The sequence below is a fragment of the Megascapheus bottae genome, chromosome 4, assembly GCF_031878675.1.
Source record: "Megascapheus bottae isolate mThoBot1 chromosome 4, mThoBot2.hap1, whole genome shotgun sequence".
NCBI classification, from domain to species: Eukaryota; Metazoa; Chordata; class Mammalia; order Rodentia; family Geomyidae; genus Megascapheus; species Megascapheus bottae.
Genome location: NC_143512.1, coordinates 5801834 through 5826817, shown reverse-complemented (window position 1 = coordinate 5826817; position 24984 = coordinate 5801834). Strand labels below are relative to the sequence as shown.

The 24984-nt window shown below is 37.6% G+C and overlaps 1 protein-coding gene across 1 annotated transcript in view; it reads right to left on the bottom strand.

Annotated features, from left to right (window-relative positions):
- The window catches only part of Htr4 (5-hydroxytryptamine receptor 4), a 166733-nt gene that overhangs the window by 7454 nt on the left and 134295 nt on the right, over positions 1-24984 (bottom strand). Inside the window, exon 5 of the mRNA XM_090332184.1 lies at positions 20023-20597. Coding sequence (XP_090188310.1) covers positions 20023-20597 — 575 coding nt within the window. The remainder of the gene's footprint in view (positions 1-20022; positions 20598-24984) is intronic.

Here is a 24984-nt window from a genome sequence, read left to right as displayed (position 1 = left end):
TGAGAGGTCTTTAGGCCTTTGACATCCATGCCCTGCGAAGATGCTGAAATGTGATTTCTTTCTTTTCTCTTTCTCTTCCTCTTTTCTGTTCTGGCTGACAAGGTAAGATATTTTACTTTGCAATGCATTCTAGACCTAATGTTCTGCCTTCCCACAGGTCCACAGCAAGCGATCAGTGATTAGAATTCCAAAACTGTAAGTTGAAGCAAACCTTTTCACGCCTGTGATCCTGGCTAGTCAAGAGGCTGAGAAGTGAGCATCCTGGTTTGAAGTCAGCCCATGAAGGAAAGTCTCTGAGGCTTTCATCTCCAATTAACCTACCAAAAAGCTGGCTGTGGAGCTGTGGATAAACTGGTAGAGCACTAGACTTCAGCAAGAAAACTCAAGGACAGCTCTAGACCCTGAATATAAGTGCCAGGACCAGCACCAAAAATGAAAAAAAAAAAACAGGAAAAGGAAGGAAGGAAGGGAGGAAAGGAGGATGGGAGGAAAGTAGGAAGGAAGGTAGATTAATTCTTAGTAAAAGCTTTGAGATCAGACGGATATATGTTAGATCAAAGCCATATCACAGACTAATTATGGGCCCTCATTATATGATCATTGATGGACTGATTTCCTTACCATTAAAATGAAGATAATAGCAGTTGCTCCATAAAGTTGATTAAGAATAATACAACACATTTAGCTAAATACAAAGTATATATGTATTATATAATTAGATTTTAAGATGATGGCCAGGAAGATAAAGACAATGCTATGTAGACTAGGAAAACAAATTATTCCTAAACTTACTTGTCTCATGTTACTAAATGTGATAAAAATTCCTATCTATGTATGTCTGCATGTATATTTTTCTGTAAATATATGTACACACACACACACACACACACTTTCTCCAAAGTCAGAAAGTCGAGACAAAAACAACATACAAACAGAGGGCAATGAAAATGTCTTAGACAGCAAAAGAAAAGACAGTGTAATTATAAAAGAAATAGAGGCAGACAACACATACGTTTGTTTTTCATGTGTATCAAAAGTGTAGATTCGCTTATTACTTAAAAAGACATTTCTAAAAAGGAATTTCTTCAAGAGCAAATCTAACTGTGAAATGCTTTCAAGAATCTTCTTTATAATAACCTAAAATAGGCCTGGAAATGAGAAAAGGCAATTCTGAAATCATTTCTTGACTCTCTGGAGTAGTGCACCACAGAGCACACTCAGTATCTTATTCATGTAAACAGAAGATATGGACTGGGGTCTTTTGCATGGTGTCTGCAGATGACCCAGCGAAGGCCAGAGTGCTCCCACCAAATGCCCAGCATTGTAGTTAATACATGGTTCCTCCTCTTCCTGAGCCCACTGCTTAGCGCCTGAGCTGGGGTGGTGATTATGACATTTAGTTATCCCCCATCCAACCCTGTTCTAATAGAAACCTAACTTCTGAAAGCAGAAGTTTTGGTCTCCTTACCAATGTTCTTGCTTTGGCTTCCCAAGATAATGGCTATGCTAATGAATTACAACTCACCAACAACTTATTGTATTCCAGGTGCCATATGTACATGATCCTCTATAAACCTCACAGCAGTCTAATGAAGCAAGAAGCATCTTTGCTTTCATCCCTCACAGGAGCAACGCAAGATATGGATAAGCTAAGAAACTTTCCTCAGCATCTCATAGCTCCAAAATGGCAGGAAACAGAGGTCCATCAAATATCAGCTCCTATGCTTTAAACCCTAACACTTCCTTGGTAACCATGTTCTCTTAGAATGGGATTCTGCTTTCTTGTGTCTAGAGATGGAAGTCCTTGGCTTCAATTTCCTATATGAAATAGGAGACACCATAAAAATAGACTGAACACATGTCTCCTTAATCCCAGCCCCCAGTTCTTCCTTCTTGATAATCTGTAAATAGCTAGTCTATTTATATTGATGTGTCAAACATTTTATCTGGATCTGAGGTCTGATTAATATTTTCCTCAAAGGTACTACTCTCAGGCATTAAGAGACAAAATTCAGAACTTTCAGGAGAATCATTAAAGGAAGACAGGATACCCCTTACATTGATGCTGACACCTGCAATTTACTCAGCAGTGGTGGTTCTAGGTATTATCCAGTTTTAACCAGAAAAACACAATGGGTGAAGTTTTGAACTGCACTGGAGTCATCAAATTTCTCATTCCTCCTTCCTATCCCTTCATCAGAAATGCTGGCTAATGGTTAAGAACATAAGGCTCCCCAAAGCAGATAGTCTTTGAAACCTTCTTCTAGTGACCATCTGAGTTTCTCCTGTATCTTACTTAGGGTCTCCCTGTTTGTGATGGAATATGTATTCTTGTGACTACAATCCTATATATCATACCACTATCCCTTTAAACCACGCAGATAGGGACAAATTCCTGTTTCCTTACAGCAACTCTTTATTCCAAACAAGGATTACCATGTGAAAATTCCTTGCTCTAAGCTTGTCATCTTCTTTTCCTCCTACCATTCTTTATATATGACAGATCCTACAGAGAAAATCCATGCCCTCTCTTCCACAGAGCACACTTTAGCTTCTCAAGTCACAGCAGGAGCTGCAACATCTTCACCTCCATAGGCCCGGGGCTTGCCTCCTCCCATGGAGGATACACACACAATTCCCTGGGTTGATGGTATTCTAGTGGGCCTCGTAGTGTGCTTTGGAGGCAATTCCTTCCTGAACAGCTGCTCTGACTAAATTGGGAGGCCTATGTCCGTGCCAAGTACATGTTGTAAGGGAACAAGCTCATAGAGCCTGCCGTGTGCTGAGGGCTTGTCTGCAAGGTGGCTGCCAGAGTTGTAACCAAGGAAGTTCAGGGTGCTGCCTCCCAGAAATGACACCAACTACTTACTTCATCAGTCAGCCACTAGGAAGGGATTACCCCATCTCATCGTCTTGAAAATGGTATGAATTAAGATTACGATCAGCCAGCTGACTCCAGTGTCACATCTCCGGAGTCTGGTGAAAGATGTCTCCTGCTGGTCCTTGGCTGTGACCAAAGATTTTCTCTCTTGTAAAGCTTAGAGTGCCAAAGTAGGAATTTTCAACCTAAGGATTATCTTGAGATGGGAGGGGGGGCTGGTCACATAATGCAGGGTTTCCCTGTCCACTAAAGCATGTTGACCAGAAACCCTAGCCTGTGGTCAGTAAATACAGTGGCCATCTTCCTATTATGACAACTAAAAATGTGCACAAGCCCAGGCACAGTGACTCAGGCTCGTAATCCCAGCTATGTAGCTAGCAGACACCAGAAGCACCAAGGTTCAAGGCAGCCTGGACGAAAATGTGGGTGAGATCGTCACCTCAATCAATAAGCAAGACCTAATGGTCTATGCCTACAACCTCATCTATGTGGGAAGTCTGGGGGAGGAGGACGACAGTCTAAAGGCCATGCAAAAAGGTGAGAAAAATAGTGAAGGCAAAAATATATACGTACATACATACATACATACATACGAGTCTACGGAGTGGCTCCAGTGGTAGAGCTCTTGTCTAGTAGATGGGAGGCCCTTTGGTTTGGCACTGCCCCTCTCCCCCTTTACTGGAAAATATATATAGACATTGCCAAGTGACTTCGGCTAACACAATGTCATAGCTTAAGATCTGGATCTTGTCTATGCATGAAACACTATCCAGTTCTGAAGTGAAGGAAGGCTCATGACTGATTCATTGGTGATCAATAAGGGATTCAAAGACAGGCTTCCTGCTTCCTCTAATAATGGTTCTTTTTTTTTTGCCAGTCCTGGGGCTTGAACACAGGGCCTGAACACTGTCCTTGGGCTTGCTCAAGGTTAGAGCTCTGCCACTTGAGCCACAGCACCATTTATAGCCTTTTTCTATAAACATGGTACTGAGGAAGAGAACCCAGGTCTTTATGCATTCTAGACAAGAACTCTACCACTAGGCCAAACTCCCAGCCCACAATAATGGTTCTAAACCCTGTTGTAGGTCATGACTTTAAACATCCATAAATTTCTGGGGCCGGAAGTTTGGCCTAGGGGTAGAGTGCTTGCCTAGCATGCACGAAGGTTCTGGATTTGATTTCTCGGTATCACATAAATAGAAAAAAGCTGGAAGAGGTGCTGAGGCTCAAGTGGTAGAGCTCTATCTAGCCTTGACACGGACAGTACTCAAACCCTGAGTTCAAGCCCAGGACTGGTAAAAAAAATGTTTAAAAAAATCCATAGATTTCTGATCCCCCTAACAGACTATTATGAATCCCAGTTCCAGGACATTGGAACGGGCTGTCAAGCTCAGAGGCAAACATGACCTCATGTAATCTACTTTGGGCATTTCAATATCTGGGAGCTGTTTAGAACTTCTCCTGACACAGGTAGTATTCATATTCCGTCTTTTCCATGAGTATACACTCATTCTAAGTGGACTGGTACACAGAGCAGCAGCCCTTTGAAATTAAGTGAACCCTCAGAGTAAAAAAGGGAAAGCAAACACACACAGAATGTTCTCAGCTCATTTGACATGGTTATCATGTTTTCTATTGGGTCAAAGAAATGCCTACAGGTAATTTAGGAGACAGAAGGCATAGTCAAAATAACAGTTCCAACTGTTCAGCACAGGGCATGATGTACCCAGGAAACCAGGCATGTCTCGTGTTGCTTAAACAATTATTTATAAACAGTGTGATTAATTTAATTCATTTCTGGCTTTTCTTTAGTAAGAGGGAGTTCTGTGTTCCCTGTTTAAAGAGCGGCATTTAGAACATAGAGATTTGTGGGGGTTTTTTTTGACTCATTCCCCAGGAGATACACATCAGGAAGCTGAGAAAATAAGTCTCTCTGGAGACCCAGAGAAGGGAGTTTTATCAAGATACAGATGCTGTATATATACATATATATATGTATGTATATATATAGCAGCTGTAACTTTCCATTCATTGAGCAATTTTTCTACAATAGGGACTGGGTGTGGCACTGCACAGATGTCCTATATCACCTTAGATAAAGCCCTATAAGTAAGGTTTGATAGTATCCCCATTTAACAAAAGAGGAAACCATCCCAGAGAGATTTGGTTCCAGGTACTAGGTCATGTTACCATTAAATGACAAATCACACACAGTCTGCCCAAATTTTATCCCACTTATTGTGATGTGCTTTGATTATACAACAAAACTAGCTTTCCATTAAGTCAGACCAAGAGCTTTTCCTTCTACACTAGAAAGAATTATGTTTTGGCTTCAATCCTTTGCTCAAAGTGGTCATCCTGGGAGAGATGAAGGCCACTGAACAAATTTCTAAGGGCCTGGGCACTGTTCTTGGGACACTTTGCTTAAGGTTAGTACTCCACAACTTGAGCCACAGTGCCACTTTTTGCTTTTCACTCTGTGTATGTGGTACCGAGAAATCAAACCCAGGCGAGCACTTTACTACTTACTACCAGGCTATGTTCCTGACCTGAAGACTAACTTTTCTAAGCCTGATAATTTGGTGAGCCAAGTGGAACTCTTGTAAAGTTGGAATTTTGCAGTGGTTCAGTAGTATGGTAACAGTAAAATCAACCCTTTCTGAGAAGATATTTGTGTTGGATATAGGCAAGATTGAGGACAGGGAATATTACCAATGCAATTGCAAAGAGATCTAGTGGTGGGTAAAACAGTCTACTACCACCATCTTGAAATCTGGAATAACTTTTTCTTTGTGGTTGTGAAAAGTAATAGAATGTGCATATGTTAAGAATAGGATACAAATTGAATTAGATTTGTGCTATATTCTTTCTGGTTAAAACACACGCACATATAACAAAATATAATAATATATATATATAACAAAATGTTATTTGTATTAGTTCAGTGACTTGACTCTACTTAAACATTCTTACGTTAGCATTTGAAGCTATCGTTGCACAATAATGGTAGATTTTATGGTAAGGATGAAATTTATTTCTACTTTATAGACGTGAAAAGCAAATAAAAAACACTAAGACATGACAGATGAAAAGCAAACCCTTCACAGTTTAGTAACTTTAATGTCAAATTTCTCTTGCCTTTTGAATAGCCTATATTTTTCTTCTGCATTGGTCTGTCAATCATGCAGAGCCTGGATCAAGTTAAGGTGGATGAGACATCCATCTTTGATTCACACACATTAAGTCTGCTTTGGGCTCAAGACAATGAGAAAATGCTGAATCCAATTGTAACCCCCAAAGTTCAAAGCAAAGGTCATAAAAATGTCTTTTAAATGTCAGATGAGTTTCTAGCATTAGTGGAAATCTGTAAGGATCAAAAATAAATCAAGCCTAAATGATCTCTTCACTGAGTAAAATCTTCCAATCCAAAGCCTGAAAACCCTTATTTCAAAGAGAAAAAGAGAACAATGCCGGCACACATTTTTTCTTGCTAAATCAAACCATGTTCTTTCTTCTTTAGTTCTATATACATTTTCCAAATGAAGCACTTTTTGTAAACAAAGCTATTTTTCTTCATTTCTACTTTATTTTCTACAAACATTTTGTCCTTTCCTCTTTCTTTATTCCTTCCTTCCTTCCTTTATTTTCTTTCTGTTTCTCCCTTCCTTCCTCCTTCCCTCCTCTCTCTATTTCTTTCATTATTTAAAAATGCTTCCTTTATAAGCAGAGTGCTTATAAAGGTTTTTAGGTTTTTAAAGATCAGAACATTTGATTTTCTTGGTTAATCAAAGCATTTTCTTTTTTTTTCTTTTTTTTTTTTTCTCCAGTCCTGGGCTTGAGCTCAGGGCCTGAGCACTGTCCTTGGACTTTCTCAAGGCTAGAGCTCTACCACTTGAGCCTCAGCACCACTTCCGGCTTTTTTCTATGTATGTGGTACCAAGGAATCGAACCCGGGTCTTCATGCATGCTAGGCAAGCACTTTAACCACTAGGCCAAACTCTCGGCCCCAATCAAAGCATTTTCTAACCATAGTGTTTTCTTTCTAAATGAAGGGCTTAAGTTTCTAAATGAAGTATTTCAGAATTATTCTATTTTTATTTTTTATTAATTGATTAAGTTGGTCATGGGGTTTGAATTCTAGGCCTGGGCGCTGTCCCTGAGCTCTTCAGCTCAAGGATACTGCTCTACCAATTGAGCCACAGCACCACTTCTGGTTTTCTGGAGCTTAATTGAAGATAAGAGTCTTACAGACTTTCATGCTCTGGCTGGCTTTGAACTACAATACTCAGATCTCAGCTTCCTGAGAAGCTAGGATTATAGGCGTGAACTACAGGGGCACTGGGCTCAAAACATTTCTTTCTAAACATAGTGCTTTGTTTCTAAAAAAAAATGCAAATCAGAACTACATTGATATTCCACCTCACCCCAGTTGAAATGGCCACTATCAAGAAAACAAATAATTACTGATGCTGGCTGAAATGTGGCTGAGAGGGAATGTTACTACAGTGTTGGTGGGAATATAAACTAGTTCAAACACTAGTATAGTAGTTCCTCAAAAGACTAAACATAGAATTCCCCTATGACCAAGCAATACCACTTGTGGGTATTTACCCAAATGATCACAAACAAGGCCACACCAAAGCTACCAGCACAACCATGTTCACTGCAGAATTATTTACCACAACAAAGTGCTTAGCATTCTAAATAAAATGCTTCCAAAAACACTTTCTTTGTCTCTTTTCCTCTCTTTTATATGCACTATGTCTCAGAAATGTTTTCCTTCTTGCTTGATTTTTTTTAAGCACTTCTTTTCCATCTGAGCACAGTACTTCCATTTTGTTTTAGTTTTCCCAAACATTATTACTTTTTTTTCAGTAAGTCAATGTGCATTCTAAACATTTTCTTCCTTTTGCAAATAGAGATTTTGTTTCTCAACATAGCTCTTTCTTTGGGTTTCATAAGCGTTTTCTTTCTTTTCAGATTTTCAAAATTCAAATTGCTTTTCTCTCTTGGTAAGTCAAAGCACTTTCTAAGCATTGGGCTTTCTTTCTAAATAATGCTCTTGGCTTTCTAAAGGGCTTCACTATCACTTTCTTTCCTTCCTTTCATAGAGCACTTTGCTTCTCAGCAAAGTACTTTCTATATTTTCAAAGTGCTTTGTCTTCTTTCTAAGCAGAATGCTTCTGTTCTTTTTTGAATTTTTATTTTTTATTGCTGTTGTAAAGGTGATGGACAGAGGGTTTGCAGTCAGGTAAGTCAGATAAAGATTCCATTTGTTTGTGGACAATGTCAGCCCTTCCATCACTGTCTCTCAGTTTCTTTCCTCTGTCCCTACCCATAGGTTGTATAGTTAATTTTCAACCCAATGTCTAGCGAGTACCATGGCCAGACTTGTCCATCTCCTTAGGTTTTCAAAGTTTAAAACAGATTTTCTTTCCATTAAGTCAAAGTATTTTCCAAAATTTGTAACTTCTTTCTAAGCAAAACACTTTCTAAAAGATGCCATATCCTTTTTTTTCTTCCTTCCTTTTGTATAGCACTTCTCGACAAAACACCTTTCCCCGCAGACACCCAGATTTTCAAGTGTTTTATCACCTGTCTAAGCTGAGTGCTTTTTTCTTTCTTAAATTTCCAAACTTACTTTCTTAGTAAATCAGATCATTCGGTAAACATAAGGCTTTAATTGTTCTTCATAACTAATGTGATTTCTGAACAAAGTGCTTTCTTTTCTCTTTCTTTCATAGAGTACTTTGGTTCTCAACAATTGTGTCCAGGATTTCAAAGCACCTTTTTGTCTATTTTCTAAGTAGACTGGCTTCTTGCAAGATTTTCAGACTACCACATTGTTTTTTATTTTATTTCTTAGTAAATCAAAGCACTTTCTAAACATAGTATGTTCTCTTGTAAGTAGAATACTTTCTAAATGAGACACTCTCCTTTTCTTCCTTCTTTTTTGGAGCATTTCACTTCTCAACAAAGTGCCTTCTTTCTCTCTTTCCTTCTTTTTTTCTCTCTGTCTTTCATAAATATTTCATTTGAAAGCATTATTTTTTTCTTTTACAAAGTGCTTTCTTTTTCCTAATTTTTTCTTTCTTTTACATATTACTTTATTCTCTATATCTTGGTGTACAAATTTCTTTCTTTGTACCATCCTTGATTTTCAAAGGTCTCTATTGAGGTTTCCTTTCTAATTAGAATATTGTCTTTCTTCTTAGGTTTTCTTTTTCTTAAAAAAATTTGTTTTATTATCAGGGTGATGTATAGAGGCACTATAGTTACATTTGTAAGGTAGTGAGTACATTACTTCTTCAACAGTGTTACCCCTTTCTTTCCTGATAAGTCAAAGATCTTTCTAAAGATAGTGCTCTCCAGTTTAATGTAGTCCCACTTATCCAACCTTTCTCTGATTTGTTGTGATTCTTGGTCCTTACTAAGAAAGTTTCGACCTGTCCCAAGGAGGCCTAGTGTATCTCGTATTCCTTCTTGTAAAGTTTTCAGTGTGTCGGCTTTTACCTCAAGGTCTTCGATCCATTTGGAGTTAATTCTAGTGCTGGGTGACAAAGAAGGATCCAACTTTAGTTTTCTGCAGGTGCTTAACCAGTTCTGCCAGCACTACTTGTTGAAGAGGCTATCTTTCTTCCATTCTATGTCTTTGGCTCCCTTGTCAAAGATTAGGTGGCCATAGGTCTGTGGTTTAATATCTGGGTCCTCAGTTCTATTCCATTGGTCTTCAGGCCTGTTCTTGTGGCAGTACCAAGCTGTTTTGATGATTATAGCTCTGTAATAGAGTCTAAAGTTTGATATTGAAATTCCTCCTGTGCTATTCTTTCTGCTAAGAAGTGTTTTTGCTATTCGGGGTCTTTTATTATTCCATATGAAATTTTGGATTGCCTGTTCTATTTCTTTAAAGAATGCCATTGGGATATTGATGGGTATTGCGTTGAATTTGTAGATAGCCCTTGGCAAGATTGTCATTTTCACAATGTTGATTCTTCCAATCCAGGAGCATGGGAGGTTTTTCCATTTCCTTAGTTCTGCTTTAATTTCCTTTTTCAGGGTTTTAAAGTTTTGATCAAAAAGGTCCTTTACATTCTTAGTTAAGGTAATTCCTAGGTACTTTATTTTCTTTGAGGCTATTGCAAAAAAGAGTTACTTTCCTGATTGTTGCCTCATTCCTCTCACTGTTGGCATAGAGGAAGGCAGTTGATTTTTGAGGGTTAATTTTATAACCTGCTACCCTTCCAAAGTTTTGAATCAGCTCAAGGAGCTTGGAAGTGGAGTCTATAGGATTCTTTAAATACAGAATCATGTCATGGAAAAGTTTTACTTCCTCTTTGCCTATTTGGATCCCCTTTATGCTTGCTTCTTGCCTTATTGCACTGGCTAGGAATTCTAAAACTATGTTAAAGAGGAGTGGAGAGAGTGGGCATCCTTCTCTCATTCCTGATTTTAGAGGGAATGGCTTTAGCTTTTCACCATTAAGTATAATAGACATAGCTAGTAAATTAATGAGGAAGCCTACAGAATGGGAGAAGATCTTCACCAACCACACAACGGATAAAGCCCTCATATCTAAAATATATCAACAGCTCAAAAAATGGAATCAATCCAAAACTAATCTCCAAAGTAACAACCATCCCATTAAAAGATGGACCAAAGACTTAAAGAGAGTCTTCTCTGAAGAAGAAACAGACATGGCCTATAGACACATGAAGAAATTCTCAACATCTCTGGTCATAAAAGAAATGCAAATAAAACAACTCTAAGATTCCACCTCACTCCAGTTAGAATGGCCAGGATCAAGAAAGCTAGTAACAACAGATGTTGGAGGGGATGTGGCCAGGAGGGATCCCTACTATACTGCTGGTGGGAGTGCAAAGTTGTTCAATCACTATGGAAAGCAGTATGGCAGTTCCTCAAAAGACTAAACATAGAGCTCCCCTATGACCCAGCAGTTCCACTACTAGGCATTTACCCAATTGTCCAGAAACAAGGTCAGACTAAATCCATTAGCACAATGATGTTCATTGCAGCACTATTTACCATAGCAAAGATATGGAACCAACCCAGATGTCCCTCAGTTGATGAGTGGATCAACAAGATGTGGTATTTGTACGCAATGGAATTCTATGCTGCTGTCAGAAAGAATGACATTGCCCTATTTGTTATAAAATGGAAAGACTTAGAAAAAATCATATTAAGTGAAGTAAGCCAGACTCAAAGGAACATAGACTCAATGGTTTCCCTCATTTGTCATAATCAGTAGAAACCTTGGGCTCTCCTAGCAGAGATTTGCAATAGAGCAAAACCTAGATACATAAGGCCATATAGTATGACGCTAAATGAAAGGACCTCTAGGATATAGAAACAAAAGCCATATAATGAGTAATTGTTGTCCTTAACGTACTATGTAATCTCTCATCTCCTTTGCTATCCCTTGATTATCTCATATTGTTACAGTATCTCAATTTGTTATCTGATATATTGGATATATTTGTATTTGCTTATTTGAAATTGGATAAGGAAGGGAGGAAAACAAGATGAGGGGTGGGGGTTGGGGGGAGGGAAATGGGGCCCAAGACATGAGAAAGGGTATCAATGTTCGTGAATTAATGTACCTTCTATCTGGCAAATATAATGTAACCCTTCTATTAATTACAATAAAAATATATGAAAAAAAAGATAGTGCTCTCTCTCTTTTTAAACAATGTACTTTCTATATCAAGGATATTCTCTCTTTCACTTAATTGTCAACAAACTTCCTTCCTTCCTTCCTTCCTTCTTTCCTTCCTTCCTTCCTTCCTTTCTCCCATTCTTTTTTTTCTTCTTGGCTTTCAAAGCACTTCCCTTTTCTCTTTCATAGCAAAGTGCTTAATTTCTTCCTAGGTTTCCAAAGAACTAAGCACTGTTGATTTCCTTCCTGCTAAACCAAAGCACTTTTTAAACATAGCACTTTTTTTTCTTTCACTTCTTTCCAAATCAAGTGTTTTCAAATTAAGCACCTTCTTTCTTTCATACAGTACTTGCTTCTCAGCAAACTGCAGTCTTCTTTCCTAGACTTTTGTTGAAATTACTTATTTTGGTCTCCTTTCTAAACATAGTGCTGTCTTCCTCAGTTCTTGGAGGTTAAGAAAACCGTTTTCTTTCCTGGTAAGTAAAGTACTTTCTAAACATAGCCCCCCCCCCCTTTCTTCCTATATTTTCAAAGTACCAAGCACTGTGATTCCTTTCCTAGTAATTCAAAGTGCTTTCAAAGATAATGCTCTTTGGAAACAAAGTACTAAACAAAGCACTTCATTACTTTCTTCTTTTTTTTTTCTTTTTTGCCAGTCCTGTGGCTTTAACTCAGGGCCTGAGTACTGTCTTTGGGCTTTGAGCCACAGCAGCACTTCTGGCTTTTTCTATGTACATGGTATCAAGGAAATGAATCCAGCTTCATACATGCTAGGTGAATACTACCACTAGGTTGAACTTCCAGCCCTCTACTTTTTCTTTTCCTAAAGAACTTACCTTGCAAGAAAATTCTTTTCATACACACAGAAACACACACACACACACACACACACACACACACACACACACACACACTGAACATTTTAAATCCAGGCACTGGTGACTCACCTGTATTTCTAGCTAATCAGAAGGCTAAGATCTGAGGATCGTAGTTCAAAGTCACCAAAGCAGAAAAGTCCAGGATACTCTTATCTTCTATTAACTAGCAAATAGCTGGAAGTAGAGCTGTGGCTCAAGTGGGTAAAACCACTAGCCTTAAGTTAAAAAAAATGCTAAGAAACACACCTAGGTTCTAAGTTAAAGCTCCTACAACATGCACAAAATAATAAAATAATGTAAACAAATTATGAGAGATACCCTTATGGGTAGAAGCAATGAGAATAAGTAGTTTATAGTGATAAAAAGAGTTATCAAGCAAATTCATTCTTCTTGAACTGGTGAAAACTTATTCCAACATACAATGTAGTTAGACAATAGAGATTCTTTCGATAAATACATTAATTAGGTAATGTCCCTATGTTGAAGGAAATTTAGAGAATAAACTTTGGAGAGATGTGATCTGTTTTCTTTTACTGACAGTCTGGTGGAAGAGAAAAATAATTAAGGGGAAGTGGTGCCATGGCTCAAGTGGTTGAGCTCTCACATATCTCTAGCTCTAGCTCTAGCTGATAAGCTTGAGGACAGCATCCAGGCCCAGAATTCAAGCTCCATGACTGACAAAAAATATTGACTACGGATCTAAATACAACTGTACATTTATGTAGGAACTGTTACTATTTATAAAGGCAACATGGAGAATTTGACTCCTTCTTGTCTGTTTTGAAGGGAAAGGGCCATATTTCTCTTTTTCTCTCTCATGTCAGTTTCTCTCTCTTCTATTTTTCTTTTCCATTGATTCCATATGTAGATCTAAATGTGCTGAAATTGTACTTAAAGATTTACACAGACACCTGTTAGGGTTAGTTTATTTATGACCAAGCTTTTTGTTGACCTCAAAATTTGGTCAGTCTGTATTTTCACTGTGTAATCCAGTAGACAGCACATGAGGGCCTGGGATATTCATCTTCCTATAGAGGAAGTGAATTTTTAGATTTTTTTCTTTTTATCTTGTCTACATTAAAATGTAAATAGCCCCATGAAACTACTGCCTACAATGTTAAACAATGCAGCTCTGTACTGGAATATCTGAACTAAAAAGCAGAGGAAGGATTAGGCAAAAGAAATGTGAGACAAAGGGTGAATTTCTTCAACAGTGATACTCAATAGACACTAGGTTGAAAATAGACTACACAACATGTGTGGAAGGAAGATGGGGAGGAGAAAAAGATCAGAGAAAACAAGGGGGGAGGTAGCATTAATAAAGGTACTCATTACCTGCCTTATATAGGTATAATCCCTCTGTATATCTTCATTACGATAAAAATTAATTAATTAATTACCTAAAAACTGTAAAAAAAAAATCCTGGCATGGCCAATATCACCATACACTGGCCATTCTAAGCTATGAAAACCTAGAATTTTAATTCTTGAACTCTGTGTTTCTTAATATTCATTTTGGTAGCAATATCATTTTAGTAGCCCTTCCCTAAGATAGCTATAGCGCCTGGAATCTGTGTTTTTACTAGGCTGCTAAATGATTCTAATGTGAGTTCTTCATTGGTTGTACTTTGATTGATTCTTTTTTAATGTTTGAAGCCTTCCCAACTTGTATGTTAGTTCTTTCTCTAATAAAATTGCCATTTTTCTTGATTTTTTTGTTCTGCCCATTTGAAAATGGGAGTAAGACTAATACCACACAAGAATACAATTTTAAGATATAACCAACCTAGTGTTCTATAGCTGCCCAGACTATAGAGGGTCACAATTTTTGACTGGTATTTTCACTCTTCCTCTTTGTACACTAACAAACAAATCTAACACCACTACCAATCACAGTTTTATGACCAAAAACCACACAATCCAATCTCTATGAGATTTAAATCACTCTGGACCTACAGTATAATTGAACAAATACATATACAGCCTTGGTCAACAACAATCAATTGTAGATCCATGCATTATGAAAATTGAAGAATGAACAAAGGACCAGTGATAGAAAGATGTTATGAAGACAAGAGGGGAAATAAGAGAAGAGTAATGTAGGAGTGTACGAGTAATATAGCAATGAAGGAAAGGAATAGAGTGACCATAACTGTGACCTAAAGTGATACAAAGGAAAAATGAATAAAACATTTTAAAAAATGAAACTTAAAAATAAAAGAAAGAGTAATAAAAAGAATACATAAAAGAAAAAGAGGAAAATATATACACGAGATCAATGATTTAAAAAGGACACATAACAATTATGAGTTCTTAAACAAGAAATAATAAGATTAAAAACTGAAAGGTTGGGGCTGGGAGTTTGGCCTAGTGGTTAAAGTGCTTGCCTAGCATGCATGAAGATCCGGGTTCGATTCCTCGGTACCACATACATAGAAAAAAAAACTGAAAGGTTAAAAAGCAAGGGACTGAGTCAATAAAAATATAATTTGAAACAAATCTGTACACAACGAAGGAGGACTACCGCTAATTGCTGTCACTATGTTTCTAGGAACGATCACAATGACAGAAGAAGACTTTAAACATAGAGCTCCCCTATGACCCAGCAATTGGACTCCTTTGCATTTACCCAAACTTCCAGAAACAAGGACATACTAAAGCCACTAGCACAACGATGTTCACTGCACCATTATTTACCATAGCAAAGATATGGAATCAACTTAGATGCCCCTCAGTAGATTATTGGATCAACAAGATGTGGTATTTATACACAATGGAATTCTATGCTGCCATCAGAAACAGTGACATTGCCCCACTTGTAAGGAAATGGCAAGACTTGGAAAAAATCATATTAAATGAAGCAAGCCAGACTCAAATGAACATAGGCTCAATCGTTTCCCTCATTTGTAATAATTAGTACACATCTAGGACTCTCCTAGCAGAGGATTACAATAGCACAGAACCTAGATTCATAAGGTCATATGGGATGAGACTAAACGAAAGGATCTCTAGGATAAGGAAACAAGAGGTTTATCTTGTTTGATTGTTGTTCTTAATGTACTATGTTATTTCTCTTCTCCTCTATTGCCCTTTGGTTAATCTCATACTGTTACAGTATCTGACTTCGTTACCTGGCATATTGTATATACATTTATTTGATCATTTGAAATAGGAAAGGAAAGGGGGAAAACAAGATGATTGGGAGGGGTGGGGGGACGAAAATGGGGAAAAACATAAGAAGGAGTATCAATGTGTGAGAAGTAATGCACCTACTATCTGGGGAATGTAGCTGTAACCCCTCTATACATTATAATAAAAAAGTATCTAGAATTAGTAACACAGTAGGAAATGACTGCATTTATAAACACAAAGGAAAATTCTAGAAACTTGTGGCTGGGAAGGAGAGGAATACAGAACTAAGAATTCTTTTTGGCTGCATTACATTTGAGATTCCTCAGAGATGTCTATATGTGGTTATTTAGGAAGTAAATCAGATCTTCTGTCTGCAGTGCAGGAAAGAGCTAGGATCAAAATGTAATGTTCAGAAGATAACAATATAAGGATAGAAGTTGAAATCCTATGCCATGCAATTCCACAAAGCCAGCCAGAGTTGAGAAAAGTTGCAAGGATCACACCCTGAAGACCTTTTCACTCGGACTAGAAGGGGGATTAATTGTATTACCAGTGAGTTTGGAGGAAAATCAAGGAAGTACAATATATTTAAAAAATAATGTGGGAAGAGCTTTAAGAAAGAACAACCCAGCAGTGCAATGGTGGCTCACACCTGCAATCCTAGCTACTCAGGAGGCTGAGATCTGAGGATCATAATTCAAAGCCATCCCGGGAACTGAAGTCCATGAGATTCTATCTCCAATTAACCACCAGAAAACTGGAAGTGGTTCTGTGGCTTGAGTAGTAGAGTCCTAGCCTTGAGCTGAAAGCTCAGGTATAGCACCCAGGTCCAGAGTTTAAGCCCCATGACCAACAAGAAAGAAAGAAGAGGAAGAGAGAAAGAAAGAAAGAAAGAAAGAGGGAGAGAGAAGGGGAAAGAGAAAAGAAGGAAGGAAGAATAAACTTGAGCTAACTATAGAAGCGAAGCAGGAGTATTATCAATAAAACTCAAAACATCTATAAGACAAATGTTAACCTAGCTGAGCACCAGTGGCTCACACCTGTAATCTTAGATACTCAGGAGATGGAGATCCGAGGAAACCACTACAAAGCCAGCCACCTACCTGGGAACTCTAATCTCTAATTAACCACCAAAAACCAGAAGCAGAGTCGAGGCTAACATGAGGAAATGCTGGTCTTAGTACAAAAGCTGAGGGATGGAGTCTAGGCTCCTGAGTTCAAGCTTTCATAGACACACACACACACACACACACACACACACACACACACACACACACACCACAAGTAAAGTTAACCAAAATTAAAATAAACAGTAAGATGGGGAAGATGTGTTTGCCAATTATATAACAGAACTGATATCTAGAATATGATAAAGAACACTTAGAAATTAATAAGAAAAAATACAATGAAATTCTCACAAGTCAAGCATAGAATGATGCAATTTATATAAGGATAGAATGTCAAGAACTAATCTAAAATAGGTATAACCTGACAAATTATCTGGTAAAATGAAAATTACATAAGTGTTTTAAAATTAACAAAATGACAAAACATTGATCATAGTATGGGTGGAAGAGATGAATCAAGAAGACTCTCACACCCTCTTGATGAGAATATGAACTGATACAGGATGCCAGCAGGTCTGTTTTATGGTAAATATAAAAGTCATGGCTGGACATCAAGATTAATAAAACAATTGCAGTTTCAATAGCTATCTTAAAAAGAGAAGAAATGTATTCAAAGACATCAGAATAGTACATTTTGTTATAGCAGGAGTTGGGAACACCTACACGCCTACTAATGGAAATAATGAAATATATTTTAAGATGTATTTTTAGTACAGAAAATTATGGAGGAGTTAAAAAAGAATATCTATATGTTCTCCTGTGGAATCATCTCCAACATGTATTGTTGAAGTTACAGCTTGGCTCCGATGGCTCATGCCTGCATTCCTAGCTACTCAGGAGGCAGAGATCTGGAAGATACAGATTCTAATCCAGCCCAGCTAAAAAGTGCAACCCTATCCCCAAAATAACTATAGCAAAAATAGTTGAAAGTGTGGCTTGGGTAATAGACTGCCTGCCTTGTAAGTGGGGAGTCCTGTGTTTAAACTCCAGCACCACCAAAAAAAAAAAAACACCACCACAATACAATGGTAGTGGCAGAAAAACATAGTACACATTGGCTATGCCCATTTTATTAAATAACAAGAGAAGAAGCTATAAACTTGCATGTTTTAAAGAAGGTTTATGAATACACTGGAGATATCAACTGACTTATGTGAACCTTTGTCTCTGGAAATGACTAACATTTGTGGAGAAGAAACATGCTTTGTTTTGTTTTTATATTTCTTGGTCTGAATTTGTTGATGCTCTAAAATTTGTGGGATTTTAAAGAAAAATGCTATTTTTTCTGAAGCTATGTTAAGCTAAAAGAAGTAATTTTTTGAGTTTTTCATTTATTCATTAAGAGTTTAAATTCCTATATATCTCAGGGAATGTGCAATGAGTCAACCAGACAGAATTTCTGTCCCCATCAGAGTTAACCTGTAATAGATTTAGATTTGAAAGGATTTTTCTTATTTTTCTACACAGGCTATCCTTAAACTTATCAGATTCCCCATTCTCAAAAGAAGAATAACTTCCATCAATTGCTGGCACTTTGCTGACCTCATGAAGAAGTCTGAGGAATTTAGTATGGAAAGTGCGACTTCTCTTGGATAGTCACACTACAAATTATGAAAAGCAGCAAGGAAAAATAGTATGGTATTAGAAAATTAGCTATTCTTGAGCTGCCCTACAAACTCCCAAATTCCTTCTATGATTGTGTCTATAGAGTAGATCCAATCAACTCCAAAATAACTAATATATCAAATACATTGCCTGAACATATGCTGTTTATAAATGGTCAATAGGCTGCACTTAGACAACTGGTAGATTAAATAGCACAACTCTCTCTTGGCACCCACACAGAAGTTCTAGTACACATACTTTGTGGTGGTTAGATTCTGTGATATTCACTAAGGCACAATGATTAAAAGAATCCCAGCCAGGTGCTGGTGGGTTACACCTATAAACCTAGCTACTCAGGAGGATGAGATCCGAGGATCATGGTAAAAGCCAGCCCAAGCAGGGAAATCCGTGAGACTCTTAACCTCCAATGAACTACTCAGAAAGAGTTGGAAATGGAGCTGTGGCTAAAGTGATAGAACACTAGTCTTGAGCAAAAGAAGCTCAGGGACAGTGTCTAGGTTCTTGAAATCAAGCCCCAGAACTAGCAACAAACAAATATAAAAAGAGAACACCACTCTTTCCAGAGAAATATCCTTTGAGGTTGTTTCTTCCATCTACTAGAATCCCAATACCATGCCATGCTTTAGCTACAAATCTGCTCATACTGGTAGGTAAAATTTAGATTTATGCTTCTGAGCAGCTGCAAAGTCTCATTCCTGCTTTCTCTTCTCTCACACATGCAACTGAAAACCCAGTTTCACCTTCCAAGAACAGCTGAAAAGAATCATCAGAAAAATCAAGTACTTTATCTGAACAAAAGATTGCTCTTTAGAAATCCCTCTGTATATCAGAGAAAAAAAATTATCATTGATAGTTCATCTTAGTTACAGAATAAATACACTTATGACACATGGCTTTTCCTAGCTCAGAACGACTCAAGCTGACGTGGCCAAAAACATTCACATGAAAGAAGCATCATAACTAGACATTAAGCATTCCATTCCCACAAGCCTGTGTGACTTCCATCTGTGTCTCCTCTCACCTTCATAATCCATTTACCTCACATTACTCTCTGGCTGGCTGGCTTGCCTGATACCTCCTTGTCTCAAACTCATAAAATGCTTTTCTGAGATCCTGAAACCAAATTAGCTTCATTCCACCTCCCAAATCCATCCAAAATTGTTCATCCCTCTATTGTATCTTTTATTGGATGCAGTTGCACAATTACATCTTTCTTTATTTTCATATCATATTATTTACTTGACATCTGAGTTTATCAGGCAATATGCAACTATTACTAATTCTACTATCAAAGGTATTACTAATATTATGAGCACTTCCTATGAGTTCAAGCCTATAAATGTCTTGTGTCCAATTGTCCCAAACCCTGAGTGGTAAAATTATTATTCATACTGGGGAAATAAGATTATTTTATCCTTTACCCTTCAATATTTAAGTGAAATGACTTCAACTGTATACACATTTAACTGTCTACACTTTGTCAACTGCAGCATTTATACAGTTGAAAAACAATTCCAGACAGACCTGGTGAGTAGGGACACTGCGAGTGATCATAAAGTCTTTTCCACTGAAGGCTCACGTTTCTACCCCTTAACCTAACATCTTACCACTAAATGAAGTAGAAAACACTTATTAAGTTGCTTGTACTGTGTGGCTGTGGGGATGAAGTTGGATTCTCTACCCCTCCTTACCCTGAACACTCACCTTAGCACATGTGTGGAGCCATTAATGGTTGTGGTGGAACAGGGGACTGTCTGGCCCAGAATGGAAGGTCTTCTGTAACGTTCATCATCACAGCAGAGGATGATGAGGAAGGCACGTCGAAAAGACTTATTCAAGAAGGCGTAGAGGAAGGGGTTCAACCCAGAATTGATATAGCCGAGCCAGAGGAAAGCAGTCCACACTTGTCCAGGAACAGTGTAGTCTATGAAAGGATCCACAATATTGGTGATGAAGAAGGGAGCCCAGCAGAGGCAGAAACAGCCCATGATAATGCACAGAGTCTTGGCAGCTTTGGTCTCTGTCCTCATGCGGTGAGTGCTGTGCTGGTCTGCAGGTTGGGACCTAGTCTGGGGAGGAGGGGCTCCTCCTGCCCGCTGCAGCAGCTGGATCTGGTGTGCATGCTCCTTGGCGGTGACATAGATGCGGTAATAAGCCAGCACCATGAGCAGGAAGGGAATATAGAAGGCCACCACTGAGCAGGTGATGGCGTAGGGTTTGTTGACCATGAAGACACAGTACGTAGAGTTAGAGTTGTGGTTAACCTTTCTTTTCTCTATCTGAGAGTTGGGGGGTGGGGGGGAGAGAAGGAAACAAGGATGGAAAGGGGGAGGGGATGAGGAAAAAGGAAAGGAGGGAGAAATGGAAAAGAAGAGGAAGGGGGGATTAAGACAGAGGGGAGGGGAATGAGGAGGTAAGGGAACAAGGAGAGAATGGAGGAGAAGAATCAAAGAAGAGAAGGGGAAAGAAAAGGAAAAGGAAGACACTTTATCAACAAATCGTTGTTTTTCTTATGGTCCCGCAGCACAGAATTTCAGTGAAACAAACAATAATGACAACAGAAAGAAAAAATAAACCATGGACATTGTACTGATGTAGCACCATGATCAGGAAGAGACTGGGGATTTAGGAGAAAGAAAACCTACATAGATATTTTAGAATCCTAAGAGAAAAGAATCAATAGTTCCTTTGTATCTGTGAGTTCAACTGCCAGGTGTCTCCATGCTGTTTATAGCACTGAGTTAGCCCATCAGTTTGACTTTTAAGGTCACAATACTATGTATTCATTACCTTTGGCTTATTTAAAAACTACCTCAAAGCACACAGAAGTGTGCACAGTATAGAGTTGTGATTACTCTATTATTAGTGAGTATTGTTTATCTATTACTGTACCTGATTTATTAGTCAAACTTTACCATGGCTCTGTAAAAATGGAAAAACATCACATATGTGCACACACATGTGTATATGAGTAGAAATAAACACATACCTATATTCATATATACACACTCACCAACACATGCACATTTTTCTTGGTTTCAAGCATCTAGCCAAAGTCCTGCAATATGAACCCCATGGATGATGGGAGACTCGTGTATATGAACTGAACATGGTCATATGTGAAAACTTGAACCCAATCCGAGCTGGTACCTTGGTAATACTCATTGCCTCCCATTGTCTTCTGATCCTAGACCATTTATCTACCCACCCCAATGACTCTATTGAAACTGCCAGGGTCCAATGATCAATCTCCACACGGTCGTGTTCTCTCTTCCTTTTAAATGCGCTACTACTCAGTTGACATATATGATTCTTCAGCCTTCTTTGTGGATATATGTTTGGTTGAAGAAAGATACTTAAGAAGTAGATGAGTATTGAATGTATATACAGATAGATGAATTATAACAAAGCAAATATATCTGTGCAACCATTATTTAAATCAAACTATAGAATATCACCAGTATCCACAAATCCTGTGCTCAGCTGTCACTGTTAATATGTGCCCTGTATTCTGGATATGTATTTGTTAAATTATGGTTGCAAGTCAATCCTGTTGAGTAGGAGTTCCAAATTTTTTGCTAGTAATTTTTTTTTTCCAGTCCTGGGCTTGAGCTCAGGGCCTGAGCACTGTCCTTGGACTTTCTCAAGGCTAGAGCTCTACCACTTGAGCCTCAGCACCACTTCCGGCTTTTTTCTATGTATGTGGTACCGAGGAATTGAACCCGGGTCTTCATGCATGCTAGGCAGGCACTTTAACCACTAGGCCAAACTCCCGGCCCATTGCTAGTAATTTTTATTGATTTATTGATTTAGTTAGTTTTTGCCAGTCCTGGGGCTTGAACTTAGGGTCTGAATACTGTCCTTGGGCTCTCTCAAGGCTAGTGCTCTACCATTTGAGCCACAGCACCACTTCTGGTTCTTTCTGTGTATGTGGTACCGAGGAATTGAACCCAGGTCTTAGTGCATGCTAGCACTCTACCACTAGGCCGCATACCCAATCCCTTGCTTATCGTTTTTGTTACCTGTGTAAGAAATGTCTGCTTACTCTTTGGTATATTCTCATATCTAACCATTTTTAAATGTTTTCATAAATTATATCTTCCCATGCTGTGATCAGTTTTTACATCACTCCATCCCACCTGGAATTAGTTTTTTTCTGAATGAAATGATGTAGGAGACAGAATTACATTTTCAGGGGCCGGGAGTTTGGCCTAGTGGTTAAAGTGCTTGACTAGCATGCATGAAGACCAGGGTTCGATTCCTCGGTACCCCACATACATAGCAAAAAGCCAGAAGTGGTGCTGAGGCTCAAGTGGTAGAGCTCTAGCCTTGAGAAAGTCCAAGGACAGTGCTCAGGCCCTGAGCTCCAGCCCAGGACTGGCAAAAAAAAAAGAAGAATTACATTTTCACCTTACAGATAGCCAACTGACCTAGCACTGTGGAATAAAATGACTTCTCTTTCCAGTTACCCTGAAACATACTCTCTGTCATGAATCAGAGAACTGTATATGCATGCCTCTATGTCTGATTTTTTTTTTACTTTTTTACTTTCTTGATTTTTCTATCTCTACACTACTATTTTTGGAGAAGAGGTTATTTTTTTTTTACTAATTTTGTAAGGTTTTAATTAGTTTTTCTTTTTTTTTTGCTGATACTGAGTTTTAATTCAGGGCTTCAGCAGGATTCCTTAGCTTTTTCACTCTCCTACTTGAAACACAACTCCACTTTTGGCTTTTTGCTGGCTAATTGGAGATAAATGTCTTACAGATTTTTCTGCCCATGCTGATTTTCAAACCAAGATCCTCAGATCTCAACGTCCTAAGATTTTTATGTATAACTTTATTGTTATTAATTATTACGATGTTGTTCAGAGGGCTTTAACATTTTCTAAATCAGGCAATGACTCCAATTCTTTAAGGCAATGTCACCCCTTCCTCTCCTTTCTCCAGTTTCCTCCTCCTATACTTGTACAAGGGGATTTCAGTTCAACATGCCTGTTTATGAGCATAATGCATCTTCATTAATTCTTCTAAGATTTTAATTTCTGCTACTATTAATTTTGGCTATTTTGTAATAAAAGTCTTTAAAGTGTGGCTTCTCTTCTTAAAGATTGCTTTGGCTATCCTATGTCAGTATTTGCTTATCAAATCTAAACAAATAAAATTCTTCATGGATTTTGGTTGGCATTAGAATAAAATGATCAAGGAAAATTGACATTTCACTATGTCTAATTTATGAACTTAGAATAAATTCTTTCCTTTTATATAAATCTTGTACAATCTGTTTCAATAATACTTTATAGTTTTTTTGTAAAATGTCATGCACAACATTTGTTAGATTTGTTCATACAAGTGTTGCATGTCTTATTTCCACTGTATCATATTAAATTCTTTTTCTGAATTGCTGCTGGCTTGTAGAATTCAGGGAGCTATTTATTTTATCCTGACAATAGTTCTACAAATTTTGGTAAGCCAGGTATTAATTGATATTTTTGTCTCTAGACCTTTTTAATTTTCTTCATGAATATTTGCATGATCTCCATATAATGACATTTCATTCATCTTTTTCAATAATAGTATATTTTTATATTGCATTATTGAACTTGAAACTATCTCTAAAAGTGAGGGTAAGAAAGAGTGGAGGAGGATGAATTTCATGAAAGTACATTAAATGCATTTATGGAAAAATCACAATAAAACTATGTACTTTGTACAATGACTACATGCTAATAAAGAAAATATCACTCAGGCACCCATGTCTCACACCTATAATCCTAACTACTTAGAGACTGTGATCTGAGGATTGTGGTCCAAAGCCAGCCCAGGCAGAAAAGTCCATAAGACTTGTATCCTTCATAAAATACTTAAGCTGGAAGTGGCTCTGTGGCTTAAGTGGTAGAGATCTAGCCTTGAGCACAGAGAGGCTAGGCACAAAGCCCAGGCCCTGAGTTTAAGCCACAGGACCAAAAAAAAAAAAAAAAGAGGAGGAAAAGAATCTTAAATATAATTTTTAGTAAGAAAAATTATAATTATGGATAGATTTGCTTCATTCTCATTCGTAGGGAACAAGTTTTCAATAGAATACAATGTTTTTTCTTAAAAAACAATTCCAATTTAATTGAGGAAGTTTCCTTCTATTTTTAGTTTGTTGAAGATTTTGTAGAATCAGTAATGTTTATTAAGTTCATTTATGACACTACTGACATGTTCCTGTATGTCCTTACATTGCATTTCTGGAAAAAAAAAACAATTTCATTTGTCCTTGATACTGTGATACACTAGATTCTTTTTAAGGACTGAAGGACTTTTCTCTCAATTGGGAACACTTTTCAACTGAAAGCTCTTGGTCCTCAACCTTTGCTGTTAATAGCCCTTGTGTGAAAGGCAATGTTTAACCTAATCATCTGTTGTCTATGAATTTCAGACACTATGCATACACACATAAATAAATATCAAGAAAATGGTATATATGTATATAAATCATAATTATGGAGTCATAACATTACAGTTATGATTATACTATAATTATATTATTCTATGTAATTATATAACTAAATTATAATTATACAACTAAATTATATTACATGTGAATTAAGATCAGAAAAGGATCAGAAAAATAAAAATCAAGCAAAGTATATGTACTTATCATTTTATATTATTTACAATT